The sequence below is a fragment of the Triticum urartu genome, chromosome 7A (assembly GCF_056163025.1).
Source record: "Triticum urartu cultivar PI428250 chromosome 7A, HENAU_Tu73, whole genome shotgun sequence".
Classification (NCBI taxonomy): Eukaryota; Viridiplantae; Streptophyta; class Magnoliopsida; order Poales; family Poaceae; genus Triticum; species Triticum urartu.
The window spans coordinates 96,796,355-96,812,786 of NC_141879.1; the positions used below are offsets into that span (position 1 = coordinate 96,796,355).

The following is a 16,432-nucleotide window of genomic DNA, read 5'->3' on the forward strand; positions in this document are numbered from 1 at the left end:
CCGATCCACCTCCCCTCCCCTTCCCTTTCCACCTCCCCTCCTCTTCCTCTTCCTCTTCCAGGACCTTTCCTCACTCTCTCGATCAGTCCACGGGGAGGAGGGTGGCCATGGTGCAAGCCATCGTCGCCGGTGGGAAGACACTGGACCAGCACCGGAGGAGGGTCGTCAAGGAGGAGGAGGAGGGGGAGGAGGCCGCGGCCGTGGCGATGCCGAGAGTCCTTCGCGTCTCGTTCGAGGATCGGGACGCCACCGACTCCTCCAGCGACGACTCGCCGCGGCAGGGACGCCGCTTCGTCGAGGAGATCTGCATCGAGCAGCCGGCGAGGATGACGTCGTCGCCGCAGCCGCAGGCTTCTCCTTTCCGGAGAGGGGCCGTCCTCGGCGCCAAGAGGAGGGCCGACGCTGCGGAGGAACCCAAATTTCGGGGGGTGCGACGCCGGCCGTGGGGGAAGTACGCGGCGGAGATTCGCGACCCCAACAAGGGGGTGAGGGTGTGGCTCGGCACCTTCGACACCGCGGAGGAGGCTGCCATGGTCTATGATAGCGCCGCCCTCCGGCTTCGTGGGCCATCTGCAACAACGAATTTTCCTACTCCGCCATCCCCTTCCGCCGATCCTGATCTTGCTGTCTTGGCTGATGCCGACGGTGATGTTGGCCACCTCCTTGGGGCGGCCACATATGAGGAGTCCAGCGACGAATCGCAATTTGTCGGCTCGCCGGTCTCTGTCCTTAGGCCGCTTGAGGTGGCGGCGTCCACAGTCAATGCCAGCAAACCTGACGAGTCTACCGTTTCCGGCGATTTGAAGATTTCGGTGGACACATGCCGCAGAGGTGGCAACTACTCTCCGTTTTGTAACGTCGATGTTCTCGTGCCGCCGGAGGACGAAGACTGCATGTTTCCCGGTCTCTCATTTGCTGCACCATCGATTTTCGACGATGATATGATATCATCACGCCTGGAGTGCTATGCAGATAATGTTGAGTCGGTGAGTTTATTGGACATGGGTGAGCTTCCGGTGTGGCGAGAGGTAGATGTCATCTTTGATGATGCTTTTTCTGCCTAGTGATCAAGAGTTGATCACCTGTATGTATAGATAAGATCCAATTCTTTATTTCACATTACAACTATTTTATAGTCTCATTATTCAGTATATGTAAAAGTCTAAATATTTTGGTGTCACGGTAGATGATGGCCATTTCGTAAAGTCCAATTGAGCAACTTGTCGAGTATGCGGCAGACCAGTTTGGTCAAAGTCGAAATAATTGTATAGTTGCATAATTTTGGAAATTAATGAACTTTTCGTCTTTGCCCTGTTTTTACACCATTATATTTGGGTATGTCTCTAAGTAAATAGAAACTTTATTGTGAATAAGTTTGTAATCACAAATCTAGTGGTACTACTTGCATACGAGGAAACTAAATTTATAGAGACCACAAATTATACTCTTTTCGCATTTTGTTTTGTCATGGTTTGCTCGGTCCGCACAACATTTGTATTATGAGAAATATTCAATGCGAATGGAAATGAGCACATCAGCTCAATGGAGCCGACGGCGTATTGCGTCTGCTTAGAATATTCGTGTTACGGATAGAAACTGAATGTGATGTTCGACCCATCATATTTCCATGATGCTCCCCTCAGAGACATTTACCCCTTTGTTGTATACGATTTTAGTTAAAGCGGTCTCATGCTGCCTATTCATCAAGTCAAAAATGAGATGATATTTACGAAGTAAGGCAAGTTCTGATACTAGCAAACATTACGAGCACCAAATTACATGGATCGGCATGATTTGCACCAAATTGCCGTGATTATCACACAATTAATTATGATTAGCGTTGAAGATGGAGAGCCCCGGCAAATCCCCTCATGTTCGCCTTCACTTGCACATCGTACACCGGTAGGCATATTGCGCGTCACATTTCCTTAAGTATCTCACGTCCTCATTTGTGCTCCATTTTGCATCTCCAAATCTCACCCCCTATCTTGGTGATGAGTGAAGCTATGATTACAGTTACATGGATTGGCATAATCTGCACCAAATTGCATGGACTATCATGCAATTAATCATTATTAGCAATAGGATGGCGAGCCCCCACAAATCCCCGCATCCAATCATCTTTGCTTGGACTTACACATTGTGCACCGGTACACATTACCACAAGACACAACATTACACTTCAAGTTGTACAATCTTCATGCACGGGCCTTGGTTAGCCGCCGTTGGCTTCCTCACCCCCGTCTCCTGGCGGCGACAATGGCGACCAAGGAGACGGCGGCCACCGACGACGCCCAGATGACGCCGGGGCGGTAGCGGACGAGGAAGTTCTGCATCCTCATGTCGTGGAACCGCCTCACCTTCGCGATCTGCACGTCCATGGCCATGTACACCGACGGGTACGTCGCGTAGCCGTCGATGCGCTTGACCAGCTCGTGCACCTCGGCGCCGGACGCCCCGCCACCGCGCACGGCGCCGGCGCGGCGGAGGATCTTGGCGTCGGCCGCCTCGTCGACGAGCTCGTTCATCATCTGGAAGTAGCGCGTCACCGGCTTGTTCTGCTCCTCGTACTCCCGCGCCAGCAGGTTCCGGGCCACCGTGGCCAGCTTGAAGTCGTACACCAGCGCCGGCAGCTGCAGCCTGGCGGACGCCTCGTCGAACTCCACCGTCGCGCGTCCGTCCTCCCCCGGCGCGATCCGCACGCCAGAGCGGCTCAGCTCCCTGGCCGTCGGCATGCGGGACGTCCTGCCGCCGGCGGCCGCCCCCTTCTCCGCGCCCGGCGGCGCCGGCACCACGCTGGCGCGCAGGAAGTCCAGGAGCGTGATCTCGTGGTTGCCGTCGAACATGCCGCGGTCCACGGCCGGCAGCTGCTTGTTGAAGAAGGGCGAGTAGTACCAGCAGAAGGGCCTGACGACGTCGTCGAAGAAGGTGGCGGGGTTGAAGCCGAGCTTGTACCCCTCGAGGCATTTCCGGAGCCCCTCGAACCTGGCTTCGGCGGCGACGGCGCGTGCCGCGTCCTGGACGTGCTCGACGACGTCGAGGATGAGCTTGAGGGGGAGCTGGTTCTCCAGCTTGATCATGTCCGTGACGATGTCCTGCATGTGCGTGGACTTGAACCCCTCGTCGACGGCGTCGCGGCTGACGCCCGCGGCGGTCTTGACCAGCCTCGTGAGGAAGCCGACGACGAGGAAGACGGCGTCGATCACCTGCTTGTCGTCCGACTCCTTTTCTTCGTCGTGCAGCTCCGCCGTCTTGTTCGGTTTCTCCTCTGAGTCATCTTCGCCGCCGCCCGCGCCGGCTACAAATCAGAGCGTACATGCATGATTAACGCCATGAAACCGTGCATGTTCCTCTAAATTATGGCTAGGTATCAGTCAATTAAGAAAAAAAACTATTTTTTTTGCACGGATCTCAAAGTAAGATCTAACGAAGGTGCCATGCGTGCGTGCTTGCGTACCAATAGGCGTAGCCACGGCAGCCGGTACTTTTTTGAGGGCGTCCGTCACCACCGTGGCCTTGGTCTGCGGTGGGTCGTCGGGGATGCGGGAGCGGCATTCGCGGGCGACCTGGAGGAAGAGGCTGGTGGCGAGGGGCTTGACGCCGTCGTCGACGTGGCTGCCGGTGACGGACTCGTAGACGAGCGCCGCCTTGACCCAGAGGCTGTTGCGGCGGTCGATGCCGCTGCCGCCGTCGCGCGCGAAGAAGACGCTGCGCGGCACGAACTCGGACGGGTTCTCCGCCTTCATCCGCCTGTACGCCGCCGACTCCAGCATCGTCTCCGACGGCGCCATGGACAGACGGACACACACGATCGAGGTAAGCTAGCTGCTGCGCTGGTGTTAGTCGAGGCAATTTTAGAATGAGATGGCCAGAGATGGGGCGCCAAGAGAGATTTATAGGCCGGTTTTTCTAGGACCTGGTGGCGCGCATGTAATTTGCCATGTACCTGCGGGGACAAGGGAATCGAGGTTGGCGACGACGTACGTCCAACGGGGAAGGATCGATACCTAGTTGACATGACCCGTCCTGGTTTTCTTGTTGGGTCAGGCCTATATGAGGCGGTCACGCCAAGCATAAAGCCATTAGTAGGTTGGTTTGCAGGGGAGGAAGGAAGGATGTGCCGATGCATAGATGCACTTCAAGCCCGACCGTGGCCGTGAGCACAAGGCACACCTGGCGTGGGCCCATCGCCCCCTCCTGTCTCGAAAGATTCATCGACGACGCCATTGGTGCATTCGCTCCCTCTTGTCTCGGAAGATTCATCGGCATCATCTCAACACAAGTCACCATTGCCACAACAACAACAACAACAACAACAACAACAACAACAACAACAACAACGGAAAGATTTCTAACAACATTTCTGGGATCTTGTGAAATGGGATCTAAAGAAGCTATTGGATGATTTTCATTCTGGAAATCTAGATATAACAAGACTTAATTATGGAATTATCAGCCTGATACCAAAAGTGCAAGATGCTAAGCAGATACAGAAATTTAGACTAATATGTCTTCTTAATGTTAGTTTTAAAATCGTTACTAAAGTGTTGATGAACATGTTGAGTAGGGTGATCAAACCCATCATCTCCCACACACAAACCGCCTTTATTAAGGGGAGATATATTATGGAGGGAGTGGTGGTGTTACATGACGCCCTAAATACTATTCACCATAAAAAAGCAAAGTGCACTCTTGTTCAAGGTGGACTTTGAGAAAACTTATGATAAGATAAAATGGCCATTTGTACATAAGATGTTGAAACTAAAGAATTGCCCTGGTCAATGGTGTGACTTGGTGATGCACACTATGGTTGGAGGGCATGTAGGTGTCAAGGTAAATGATGTGATAGGGCCATATTTTAAAACACATAAAGGGCGGAGGCAAGGAGATTTCATGTATCCCCTGCTATTTGATTTAGCTGTTGATGCCCTAGCTATATTCAGATGGTTTTGTGAAAGGAGTTATGCCCGAGTTTGAAAATAATGGTGTAAACATGTTGTAATATGCAGATGACACCATGTTCTTATAACAAGATGATGAAGAAAGTGCCAAAAATCTAAATTTCATTCTTAGTGCTTTTGAATAGATGCCAGGTCGAACTATAAACTTTCACAAGAGTGAGATATTTTTATTTGGAGAGGCCATCAATAAAACAACAATTTATCAGGAAATTTTCACTTGTGAACTTGGGAAAATTCCATTGAAACACATAGGGTTACCTATTTCTGATGTAAGGCTAGGAAATAAATTTTGGAAGATTGTACTGAGAAAATTGAAAAAAGATGTGTTGGCTGGCAAGGGAGACTTCTAAATATGGCAGGTAGAGTGGCCTTGGTCCAATCCTGTTTATCTAACATTCCAATGTATATGATGTCTTTCTATCTCTTGCATGTTGGCATTAGGAAAAAAGCTGACTTCTTCAGAGCTAGACTAGTCCGACAGGAGAACGAGGACAAAAAGAAATACTACTTCATCAATTGGAAAACATGTTGCCTCCCAAAAAACATGGGAGTTTGGGGATTTTAAATCTAGAACTAATGAATAATGCTCTATTAGCTAAATGGTTTTGGAAATTAGAAACTGAAGAAGGAATATGGATTGATATTTTACTTAATAAGTATGTGAAGGGCAAATGCATCTATGGCATTAAGAAAAAACCTGGAGATTCTCAATTTTTGGGGAGCCTTTTGTAGGTGAAAATTTTATATTATCAACATGTTAGAAACAGTTAGGGGATGGCAGAAATACTAGGTTTTGAGAAGATTGGAGGTTGGGCTCCGAACCTTTAAAAGAGGCTTATCCCACCTTATACAATGTTAGTTTTAATCATGATATCTCTGTTGCAGAGACTGTTGAAATGGGATGGAATAATTTTACTTTTAGAAGAAGTTTACTTGGGGGCAAAGCCGAGTTGTGGGCTAGCCTCAAATCAAGATGTGAGGAGATTAGAATGCATGGAGGCAAGGACAAGCCTATGTGGATGCTTGCCAATGATAGAAAATTCTCTGGGAAATCTTTATATCTTTTCCTTATGAAAACTGATGTGGGTTTCCCACACAAGTTTCTATGGAAAATTAAAATTCCAGCCAAGATTAAAATGTTCTTTTGGTTGAGGGTGCGTAAAAGCATTCTAACTAAAGACAACTTAATCAGAAAAGGGTGGAAAGGGAAGAAAGAATGTGTCTATTGTGGACAGGATGAAACTATTGATCATCTGTTTTTTAACTGTCTGTTGCCAGACTTATATGGAACTTAATTAAATGTCCATTTGATTTGAGATCAACCCCTAGTGAGTTAGATTTTTTTTTTGCGGGATGATTGTCTGAACAGATGGTTGAAAACTTTTCAAAAAGTCAGAGAAAAAAAAATCAATCCTTGTGCTATATTCTGGTCCATCTGGAAATGCAGAAATGACATTATTTTTAGATCAAAAACAAATTCATGATCCCATGATCCTGGTAAGACTAATGTGTAATTGGATCGTTGATTGGCCTATTTTGCGGATAAAACCCAAAGAAAGAGCTACTGATGTTGGGGGCAAGAATAATCAAGCTGGTAGCAAGCGAAATATATCGAGCGTCGCAGGGTGGAGACCAGGGTGCAGAGACTAGATAACTGAAGGAAAAAACAGCGGCGGGTGATCTTCTCTTCACCTTCACAGTGGCGTTGACAGGATGCAGACCTCCTCTGTCTGCTTGCCTCTTCAGCGACCTGTGCTTTGCGTGTCTGCTGCCTTTTTACTGTCGGGCTTTGTCCCTTCGTTTGTGGATTATGTTCGGTCATGTCGCCTGAATCTTTAAGCTTTTTAGCTGCTGTTGGATTTAGTAGTTTATAAGTAGATCTGAACCCGAGACCTGCGCTGGATGCTGTTATTTTGATGGTTTCGTTAATGAAATCGGAGGGAACCCCCTCTTTTGATAAAAAAAAGAGAAAAGTATACTTTTCGTCCCTTAACTTTTGGTGAAGTCTAGATTTAGTCCCTCAACTCCAAAACCGGACAACTTGCACCCCCAACTACCGAAACCGGACAAGGTTCGTCCCTGTTCTCGGTTTTGACCGGTTTTGGTGCTGACTAACCCCAGTTTTGACCAGCGCATACTCAAATTCGTGTAAATATTTTATATCCATGAACTTTTTGAAATTCACATACACTTTTCAAATCCGCGTAGTTTTTCCAAGGTCGCATATTTTTTTTTCAAAAAGTAAACATACTTTTTTCAAATCAGTGAACAATTTTGTAATTTGCGTACTTTTTTCAAATCTATGATTTTTTAAACATTTGCATATTTTTTTCAAATCTGCTTATTTTTGTGTACAAAAAAACAAATCCACGTACTTTTTTCGAGTTCGCATGAATTTTTCAAATTCATGAACTCTTTCCAAAAAAATGTACGCGAATATGAAAAAGTACGTCAATTTTAAAAAGTACATGAATTTGAAAGAAAAAATACATGAAATTTTGAAAAAAGTACGCAGATTTGAATAAGTATGTGAACTTGGAAAAAGTACACGGATTTGAAAAAAGTACAGAAAATTTCAAAAAGTTCACGTATTTGAAATAAGTACCCGACTTTGAAAACATTACGCGGACTTGGGAAAAATATGCGAATTTGAGTTGGCACAGTCAAAACCGGGATGGGACAGCACCAAAACCGGTCAAAACTGTGACCAAGGATGATGCTTGCCCGGTTTCGGAAGTTAAGGGTGCAAGTTGTCCGGTTTCGGAGTTGAGGGACCAAATCTAGACTCCTCCAAGAATTGAGGGATGAAAAGTATACTTTTCTCTAAAAAAAATAACAAAACAAAAACAACAGCAGCAAAGATAAATAAAATTCTCCAACAGGTCAAAAATTTGTCAGCTAAGGACAAGACAACATACACAGAAGGGAACAAACTTCACAATCACTAAGGCTAAAGAGTCACCAGTTGGTTTCAGATTTCAGCTGTAACACGGACCGAGAGGCTGCCAGCTGAGTGCAACTTTGCTGTTAACCATTCCTGCAGCACCCCCTTCCTTATTCCCCAAAACTGTAACTGTCATCCACCCGAAGCTGTCACCGCCGCAGCAGCACAGCCATCATTTACTTTCGAACCGGCGAACCAAGCAAGCAGGCGCATTGCCACTATTGTAGGAGGACCGCGTTCCACGCAATGTACAGGGGTATCCTTCCGGGCCGCGGAAGGATGAGGAACATGTCTTCTGAGCTCAAGGAGACTGCCGCTTCGACCTCCCCAGTCCCTGTCTACATGACATATGGCTGGTCCACGAAGGCCCATTCGAAGATCTGCTCGTACTGCTCGGCGGCATGGTCCCACGTATGGTCTTTTGTCATGCCTCGCTTCATGAGCCCCTCCCAGGACGGCTTGTGCTCCCTGAATGTCGACATCGCGGTTCGCAATGCCTGCACAAGTGTCGAAAAGGTAACTTTTACACGAATCGTAGACACCAGGCGCCATTCTGGCCCCCATCGGAGAACCAAAGTATGGTATGAGTTATCGTCACAAAATATAAATTAGCAGAACACAAGCAAAATGCCTCAGGGCAATCGACTATACCATTAGTATAGACAAAGTGAGTCCATCAGGTTGTCTATATACAAGGGGCACTAAGGTACCATGCTACAGCCAAGATCGATCCTATAACCGGACAAGAGCTCAGCAAAAACTTACCCACAACATCTTGTCCACGGTTAGCGGTGAGAACGCCCACCTGCAGGTACAGAACAGTAACATTTAATCATCACAAGTTGATTTATTTGGCGCAATGTACCCCGAAGACGTTGCAAAAAGATACACTGAAAGTTAGCTAAAATTGAGCAGTGCGTACCCTGTACCCTCCTCTCCTTTTGCACCAAAAGGGTTGAAGGTCTCGACTGTGTCCTGTTGAATACACGAGACAATTAGAACATTTGCATTGGAGCCAACAAAAGTAGAATTTTCAGGGCAGCTGTCTTACTCGGAGGCCCCCAGTTCCATGAACTACAGGAACTGTGCCATATTGCATAGCATATAGCTGATTAAGACCGCAAGGTTCGAATCTGGATGGCATTAACAATATATCGCAACTGCACAAAAAGACATATTTTTTAAAACATTATGATATATCTAAGCTGAAAAAGAAGGTCTTATTATAAGTTCTCTGCATACCCTGCAGTTATTCTGTGGGAAACTGGAACACTAAATCCAACCCAACCACGGAATTTATCCTTGTAGCTCGACTCGGTAGATCTCATCCAGCCTTCAAAAACTGGATCCCCAGATCCAAGCATGACCTGTAAAAATAAGAGTAAAAGGATACCACTGATCGACTGGATCTAGCTGGCTACAAACTGCTAAAATCACCCTGGGTCCCCCTTCTCTTAGTCTTCAGGCAATGTTGAAACAAGAAATGTTGGAATGGAGATGAGAGCATATGACATGTCTGCAGTTCACCAAGCCAATTTTATTGTAGAATATGTTTGTTGCGCGCATGCATATGTTTGTATACGAAAACATGTTGTTGAGTGTGTCACATAGACTACAGGATAGTTCAGCTATAGTGGCACTGCATGGTCAGTGCTACACATATATTTATTGCTTCCAGCTTTGTTTCAGAACTTGCAGTCGCACTTTACTGAATAGCATTAAAATTCTCACGGAAGCAATAGCTGGAACTTATGTTTGTATTATACTACCCCACACCTATGTTTGATTCACACTCTAGTCTCAAGCAAAAGAATATGGACTTACAAACTGCACGTCCTCCCTCATGAGATCTGGAATGGCCATTTTAATGAGGTCAATGCCTTTCTGGTAATCCAGTCTTCCAATAAAGCCAATCTGTGAATCAAGCTAATGAGATGATTGGCAAGTTTTTTTAGGGATTTTTAAAAAATATTAGGGGTTGGTATCTAACCAGAGGAACATCCTCCCTTACAGGTAAACCCAGCTCCTTCTGCAATTCAGCTTTACATTTGGCCTGACAAGTATACCAAACCACATAGGATTAGTTAGTGAGAACATCATGGGAAGCAAACTAGCAAAGAAAAAAAAAGTACTAGATCACATAGTACATGTTATATATAGGGTACTATCCACACACCTTTCCAGAGAGGTCATCGACAGAATAATGATGAGGGAGACACTTGTCCGTGGTGGGGTTCCAATCATTAATATCAATTCCATTTACAATTCCTGCATACCCAAAGAGCAAACTGAGTTAATTCTTGCAACCCATCCATCTATTTCTGTAAATATGTTTCAGAAGAAGATAAGTGGATTCAAATATAGTTACCATTCAATACACTTTTTCGGGAACTTAAGAGCTCATTGAGGCCCTGTCCACCTTCAGCAGTTGTGACCTCCCATGAATAACCCTAGAAACAAAAGATTAAATTATTTCTTAATTGGGTGAAAGACAGGGCAATTGAACTGAAGAACATACCGCAAGAAAAAAGAGAAGTGTGAGTATTTCACCTGACTGACGGTCACAATTCGATCTGCTGTCACAACTGCTCCTTTCAAAAAGTTAACTGCCTCACCCTTGTCAAGGGCATGCCTCCTTGCCCATTCTGGAAATACCCATTCTAAAGCTCCATACCATTCAGGTGGCAATCCCAGATCAGGATATGTACTTGCAGGCTCCACACCCTAATGACATTGAAATAACATACAGTATGACGATACGAGTGAACCGACATACAAAGCCATGTACAGATAATGAAAAGTGATAGACCCAAACCTGATGTGCTAAATTATGTATAACAAGAGTGCTGCGGGAATCTCTGTAAACACCGTATGGTCTATATTTTGCAGCAAGAAGGCTGGATAAAAATGACTGATGTCAGCAACAAAGTTGATTACGTAATGAAAACCAATTTAACATGCAACACTGGCGACAAAAAAAGGGAACACGACATGGTAAACAGCACAAGAGCAAAAGGAAATATGCATCTAACATCGACAGTTGTACAAGGTAAGCCCGCTAGCCAACATCAAGCAGCTACAATTTACCATCTGAAATTGCCCGAAACAAGTAGCGTCCAAACATGCTGAACCATATTCCCCGAGTGAATAAATGAATTGCCCCATAAGCCTCAAGTGGTTCTGACATGTCCTAATTCCTAAAACGCATGCACCATGATCTCCCCAAAACACATGCATATCATGACCGTTACTTTTATAGGTGTAACTGCAAATTACGGTGTGAAAGCTTAGGTGGTACCCAGGGTCCGCAAGATACTAAAATCATCAAAACATGCAATTTTCAGATTATCTGAAAACTGGTGGCAGCAGACCACCAGTCCACCCCCTCAGCCGCGAGAAATGGTACATCTCCGGTGATCATGCTCATAGCTTGGTCGATTTGGAAGCAGCTCAACACGGTCATCTTCGATGAATCGACCTTGCGCAGTCTAGCATTACTAGCTTACTTGACACAATCAAGGCTGAGGCCCGGCTGTGAGTGAAGGCAGGGGCAGTGGGGCTTGCACCGCTTCTTCCAGCAGCGGCTAGTTCTCAGGGGTGCGGTGTTGTAATTTTGGGTCCCCTCTTTGGGATTGTACATAAACTCTTTTTCTATCAATGCATCGAGACACAAAGCTTTAGGCATTTTCTCGGGGGAAAATCAGATTAGCTACAAACTAGTGAAGTGCAATCTCTGAACTTGTAAATCTCAAAACACATTATGTTTGCCACAATAAATTGTTAACTAAAGCTAAAGATGATTGACTGAGGAAATCCTTAAGAGTTATTCACTCCGGTAACTTTTAGACGCCATAAGCATATATGCAATATAAGGACAGACATGAAAAAAGCATAAAAGAAATGCAGTACAACGTGGGCACAATGCAAAGCAGAGAATGAATAAAGGATTGGACTTTCAGATCCAGAAACAACATACACTGGCACAAGGCTGGCATGCCAATCGTTCACAACAAACATGCAATTCTGTCCATAAATATATCCTCCCAATTCAAGGATTAGTGGGGCCTCGCATGCAGCATAGCAAAGGAGTGTGTATCTGAACTGCACGACATAGAGCAGCCGGTCAGCTAGGTGGTACAACTTACGGCTTAGTCAACTAGGAGCTTAGTATAACAGTGTAATGTACCTGATTATCACCAAAAGCACCAAAATTATCTCCATATAAACTTCCTGGTCTATGATATGACGGATGATCGACAAACACCTGAACAAAAGTGTTGATTGAGATTAGAATAAAAATAAATAGCCAAAATAAACGCAAGCATTGGGCACTTGCTGTTTAGAATAAGAAGTAAACTTATGAACAACTTAACAACGTATATGTCAACGTAGGCACTCTTGTAAGGAGCAAAAAAAGTATCATTGGACAAAAATATCACCAGACAATCTGTGGATGGAAAGCCACTGTTTTCGAAGTTCCTGATAGCTTCTAAAATGATCTTCATTTAGCAAAACAATGCCAATAGTTTGGGGTGCTGTCAGTCACAAGGCCCCCCTCACCTTTTGGTGTTGCTGCCTTAGCATGCTTTTTTTGGTTCTTTTGCCATTGTTAGCTCTTTGAAATAAGTTTGTTGCTTTCTATCTATATGACAACAGAGTGCTTGCCTTTTGTTAAGGGACAAAAATGTCTTCCTTGCACCCACATTTTCTCCTTAGAACAATGATGGTGCACTGAATGCACAGTACTCCCATGATTGAGGCAAAGATAAATGTATACTCTAAGTGCAATTGGCAGAATAAAATTGGTACTTTATGATTTTACACCTTATTCACATGAAGTGCTTGGTGCAAACAGAAATGCAAAATCATGTGCAAGCAGTGGCGGCACTGCGTGGCTGTGGGCTCAGCCAACCTACAATTTTTTCAATAAAATAAACTTTAGTTTTCAAATTCCACGTATTAATCCCTGAAAGTTAAAGGCACCGACACCAAAAATACTAGGCACATGCATGAATTCCATGGATATATCATATTTTGACCGTCATGCGCAGGAGTACAAGGGAAATAACAAGAAAGTATGGAAATCACACATGTCTTTGCAGGGCTAAAAGGAAGTGTAAACAAGGATAAACAATTGCTACAATTCAACAGAGAATAATAAGGCGATTGTATACCCACCCAATCGACGTTGTCTCTATACTCATGAAAAAAGGTGACTTCATGTGATCCCCCAAAGCATGGAATCTGAATGTGCTTCGCAGTGTATAATGCCTTTGCATAGTTTTTATCAGAGGACCCATTCAAGTATCTTGGCATTACAACCATCACACGGTGACCACGAGCAGCAAGAGCAATTGGTAACGAACCACAAACATCTCCCAGCCCCCCTGACTTTGCATAAGGAGCAGCTTCACCAGTCACAAACACGATGCTACGTGTAATTTTAGCTTGAGGTTGCTCGTTCGCATCCATGATCTCAGAATCCTGCTCACTTGCAGTCACAATTATGCTGTCGATGGAATCCTCAGCAATCCCTGGTTGCAAATGGAAAATATTCATATGGTATATTTGTCAAGACCAGTGTGAGGACATATATTAGCAGAACATGATTAATTAATACCCAGAAGATCACATTCTTTAAAAATTGCGTGACAATAGGTTAGCAATAACAAAAATGGCGTAACCTGCATTCTGTTCTCAGCTACTCCCTCTGTTCCGAATTACTTGTCTTAGATTTGTCTAGATACGGAGGTATCTAGCACTAAAATGAGTCTAGATACATCCGTATCTAGACAAATCCAAGACAAGTAATTCGGAACGGAGGGAGTAGATGCCAAATTCAGGATGTCTAATATACTCCCTCCGTTCCTAAATATTTGTCTTTCTAGAGATTTCAACAAGTGACTACATACGGAGCAAAATGAGTGGATCTACACTCTAAAATATGTCTATATACATCCGTATGTGGTAGTTCATTTAAAATCTCTAAAAAGACAAATATTTAGGAACGGAGGGAGTACTACACAGCAAACATAAAGTAGCAGCCCAACGAAGAGTCTAACAGAGAGTGAGCTGGGCCTAGTACTCTGCAAAGCACACATGATCCCAGCCTCCCAGTTGCCCATGTGACTTACTGCGTGGGCCTCCCATTTCATTGAAAAACAAGACAGTTATACAAGGGTCTTCAATTTCGATACTACTTCTGTACTCAAAGGTGGAAGCTCCTTCTAGTTCCTGTAATATAAAACAGAAAGGAGCATTGCATTCCTTGAAGGGGTGCTCATCTGTCATGTCCACTATGATTTTTGTAAAATCAGCTGAGTGCTGAGAATATACTATTGGAGACTGATAAACCCAATGTGATGTTAAGATTTCCCACTAATAAGTACAGGGAGTCGCACCATTTTCGGTAATGATACCAGGCCAAGCAAAAGACAAACTCCTCAATTTAACTACGTTCCCAACGTGCGTGCACTTGGCCCAGCCTTTTCAGTCTTCTTTCTAGTAGCAGTACTAAATTACGATACCAGTCCAGTGATGTGTCTGCTGAGACCCAACCACGTGCACAGGCCCCGACACCTCGGCGGTGCACCGCTATCGTATCGACACGCCACCCCAATCAATCATCTCACGATCCAATGAAACGTCTAGAAAAATCTACTGATCTGCCCGCGTCGGTCTCGATTTCTATCTACTTTCCATCTGTACGATCGATGAACAACGAACATATACTCCGCGGTATACATCCGCCCAGAAGAAATCGGCTGAACCGCGGTACCTTCGAGCAGGAGGTCGGGGGCGAGCTCCCCCACGCCGGCGTCGGGCAGGGGCGGCTGCGTCGGGGCCGGCGACTGGGCGGGCGCGGGCGGGGGCGGCGCGAGGAAGCCTGGCACGACGGGCGGGGCCAGCTGCTGCTGCGCGGGGCGCGCCGCGGGGCCCTCCCTGCTGAGCTCGGCGACGTAGCGGCCCCGCGCCACGCGCCGGAGCCGCGCGCGGACGACGCACGCGGTCGCCCGGTGCGCCGGATCGGCGCGCAGGCGCACGCTGGGGGCGAGGCACCCGGCGCCGACGCCCGTCGCCGCCATCTGGAGGTGAGCCCGCAGAACACAGGAGGCGGGCGGAGGTGCGGACGGAAGGTGGATCACCCCGCTCGGTGCGAAGCCTCTCTCTCTCTCTCTCTCTCCCACTGCGGTGCTGCTGCTGCTGCCGCGGGGCGCGCTCCCCGGGGTTTTAGTGCGCTGCCTGCAAAAGCGGATCGGGGGGTTTGCCTGCGCTGCCGCGCCGAGGCCGAGGTGGTGATGGGCGGGGCGCGGGAGAGGGAGAGAGAGAGAGGAGTGGGAGTGGGGCAAGGCGAGTGGAGTGGCGCGGACGGACGGACGGAAGAGCAGCTGCGGTTTTCAGTGGCTGTGTGCGGCCCGTGCCTCCGTTGCCATATCTGGCTGGCTGTTGTCACGGTTTGCTCGTGAGCGGCGCGTGGTATTTTCTTCCGTGGTGACCCCGGAAAGGCGCGTGCGGTTTCGGTTGGGCTTCTTTTTGTTTGCGTGGAGTGCCGACATGTAGCAGCGTACGCCGGCGAGAAGAGAGCTGGGCCGTGCAAAATGAGAGGATGCCTCGCACGCGAAAATGGATCCAGACGATTCTCGGGGAAGAAAAACGAAGATGGATCCAGACGGTTGCGTGGTTTTTTCTTTTGTGAATAATTGCGTGGATTTTCGTACTAGTGAAACTCGAATTCTCGCAAAAAAATAAGTGCTAGTGAAACTCTGTTTCTAAGAAAAAGACCTAGTGAAACTCTTTTGTTTTCAGTTCAAAACTCTCTTCTTCTTTTTTCGTGAGAAAAGATATATATTACCAAAGTTCATCGATCGGAAGTACAAAGCATCTCTAAAATAATAAAAATTACATCAAGGTTCCGAGAGCACCGAACGTCCACTACTGCTGCCAGAACGAGCGGCCGACGCGCCGCCGTCGCTGCTCCCCTATCGGATCCGGCTTGGCCTTGTCGATAACAGTCGCGTGGTCTTCGTACATGTGCCCTTAAGCAGTGGCGGATCCAGGAATTGAACTTAGCCGGGGCGAAACATTTTATGGACAAATGCAAGTCCGCTCAATTTTTACGGAGAACTGTTAACACGGAATCTTGCTACATGAATCATTCATTTCATGGCCCAAAATGTCTAATTCCATGACTAAAGATACATACAATAGGTGAACAAGTTGCATATCAATATATATCTTAGCACAAATATGCCAACAGTTTGAAACAATGGATAACAAAAATATTTACTCTAAGTTGTAAGTATATGAGGAGGGTTTGATACATGGCCTCTACACTCTCTCAAGCCATGATAATGTTCTATGATCTTCTGTCATCAATCTCCATTTTTTTCCCAAGTGTCGGATCAGGCTCAGTGTCAGCTCAACTAAATCCTAGAATAGAAGCCCTGATTAGACACAAGAACTGTTAGACACTTCAGGTTCATGAACAAAAGCTTCTAAAGTGTTTGCATTAGAGGCTTCAATAGTT

General features: G+C 46.2%; 3 protein-coding genes across 3 annotated transcripts; 1 reads left to right on the forward strand and 2 right to left on the reverse strand.

Moving 5' to 3' along the window:
* LOC147958198 (ethylene-responsive transcription factor CRF4-like) lies at positions 1–1,295 on the forward strand. The gene has a single exon (XM_087535592.1). The coding sequence runs from the start codon at positions 108–110 to the stop codon at positions 1,062–1,064; it is 957 nt and encodes a 318-aa protein (XP_087391718.1). The 5' UTR covers positions 1–107; the 3' UTR covers positions 1,065–1,295.
* Positions 1,296–1,903: 608 nt separating this feature from the next.
* On the reverse strand, positions 1,904–3,881 carry LOC147958199 (uncharacterized). The gene is made up of 2 exons (XM_087535151.1): positions 3,458–3,881; positions 1,904–3,298 (listed from the first exon to the last, which is right to left on the reverse strand). Exons 1-2 carry the CDS (start codon positions 3,789–3,791, stop codon positions 2,235–2,237), a joined length of 1,398 nt encoding a protein of 465 aa, XP_087391277.1. The 5' UTR covers positions 3,792–3,881; the 3' UTR covers positions 1,904–2,234.
* A 3,913-nt stretch (positions 3,882–7,794) lies between these two features.
* SS1 (glycogen/starch synthase, ADP-glucose type) lies at positions 7,795–15,355 on the reverse strand. The gene is made up of 15 exons (XM_087537332.1): positions 14,684–15,355; positions 13,084–13,439; positions 12,092–12,169; positions 11,882–12,006; positions 10,721–10,802; positions 10,456–10,629; positions 10,274–10,355; positions 10,082–10,173; positions 9,896–9,958; positions 9,730–9,819; positions 9,148–9,272; positions 8,957–9,065; positions 8,828–8,880; positions 8,671–8,710; positions 7,795–8,402 (listed from the first exon to the last, which is right to left on the reverse strand). Exons 1-15 carry the CDS (start codon positions 14,988–14,990, stop codon positions 8,244–8,246), a joined length of 1,935 nt encoding a protein of 644 aa, XP_087393458.1. The 5' UTR covers positions 14,991–15,355; the 3' UTR covers positions 7,795–8,243.
* Positions 15,356–16,432: the final 1,077 nt, after the last annotated feature.

Bases quoted from the DNA above. Each gene is read 5' to 3' on its own strand.
- LOC147958199 (XM_087535151.1), bottom strand. From the start codon at position 3,791: ATGGCGCCGTCGGAGACGATGCTGGAGTCGGCGGCGTACAGGCGGATG. The intron at 3,299-3,457 runs GTACGCAAGCAC...TCTGATTTGTAG, and splicing joins TGCCGTGGCTACGCCTATTG to CCGGCGCGGGCGGCGGCGAA.
- LOC147958198 (XM_087535592.1), top strand. From the start codon at position 108: ATGGTGCAAGCCATCGTCGCCGGTGGGAAGACACTGGACCAGCACCGG.
- SS1 (XM_087537332.1), bottom strand. From the start codon at position 14,990: ATGGCGGCGACGGGCGTCGGCGCCGGGTGCCTCGCCCCCAGCGTGCGC. The intron at 13,440-14,683 runs GTACCGCGGTTC...ATTTGCAACCAG, and splicing joins CCCCGACCTCCTGCTCGAAG to GGATTGCTGAGGATTCCATC. The intron at 8,711-8,827 runs GTACGCACTGCT...CTGTACCTGCAG, and splicing joins AAAGGAGAGGAGGGTACAGG to GTGGGCGTTCTCACCGCTAA.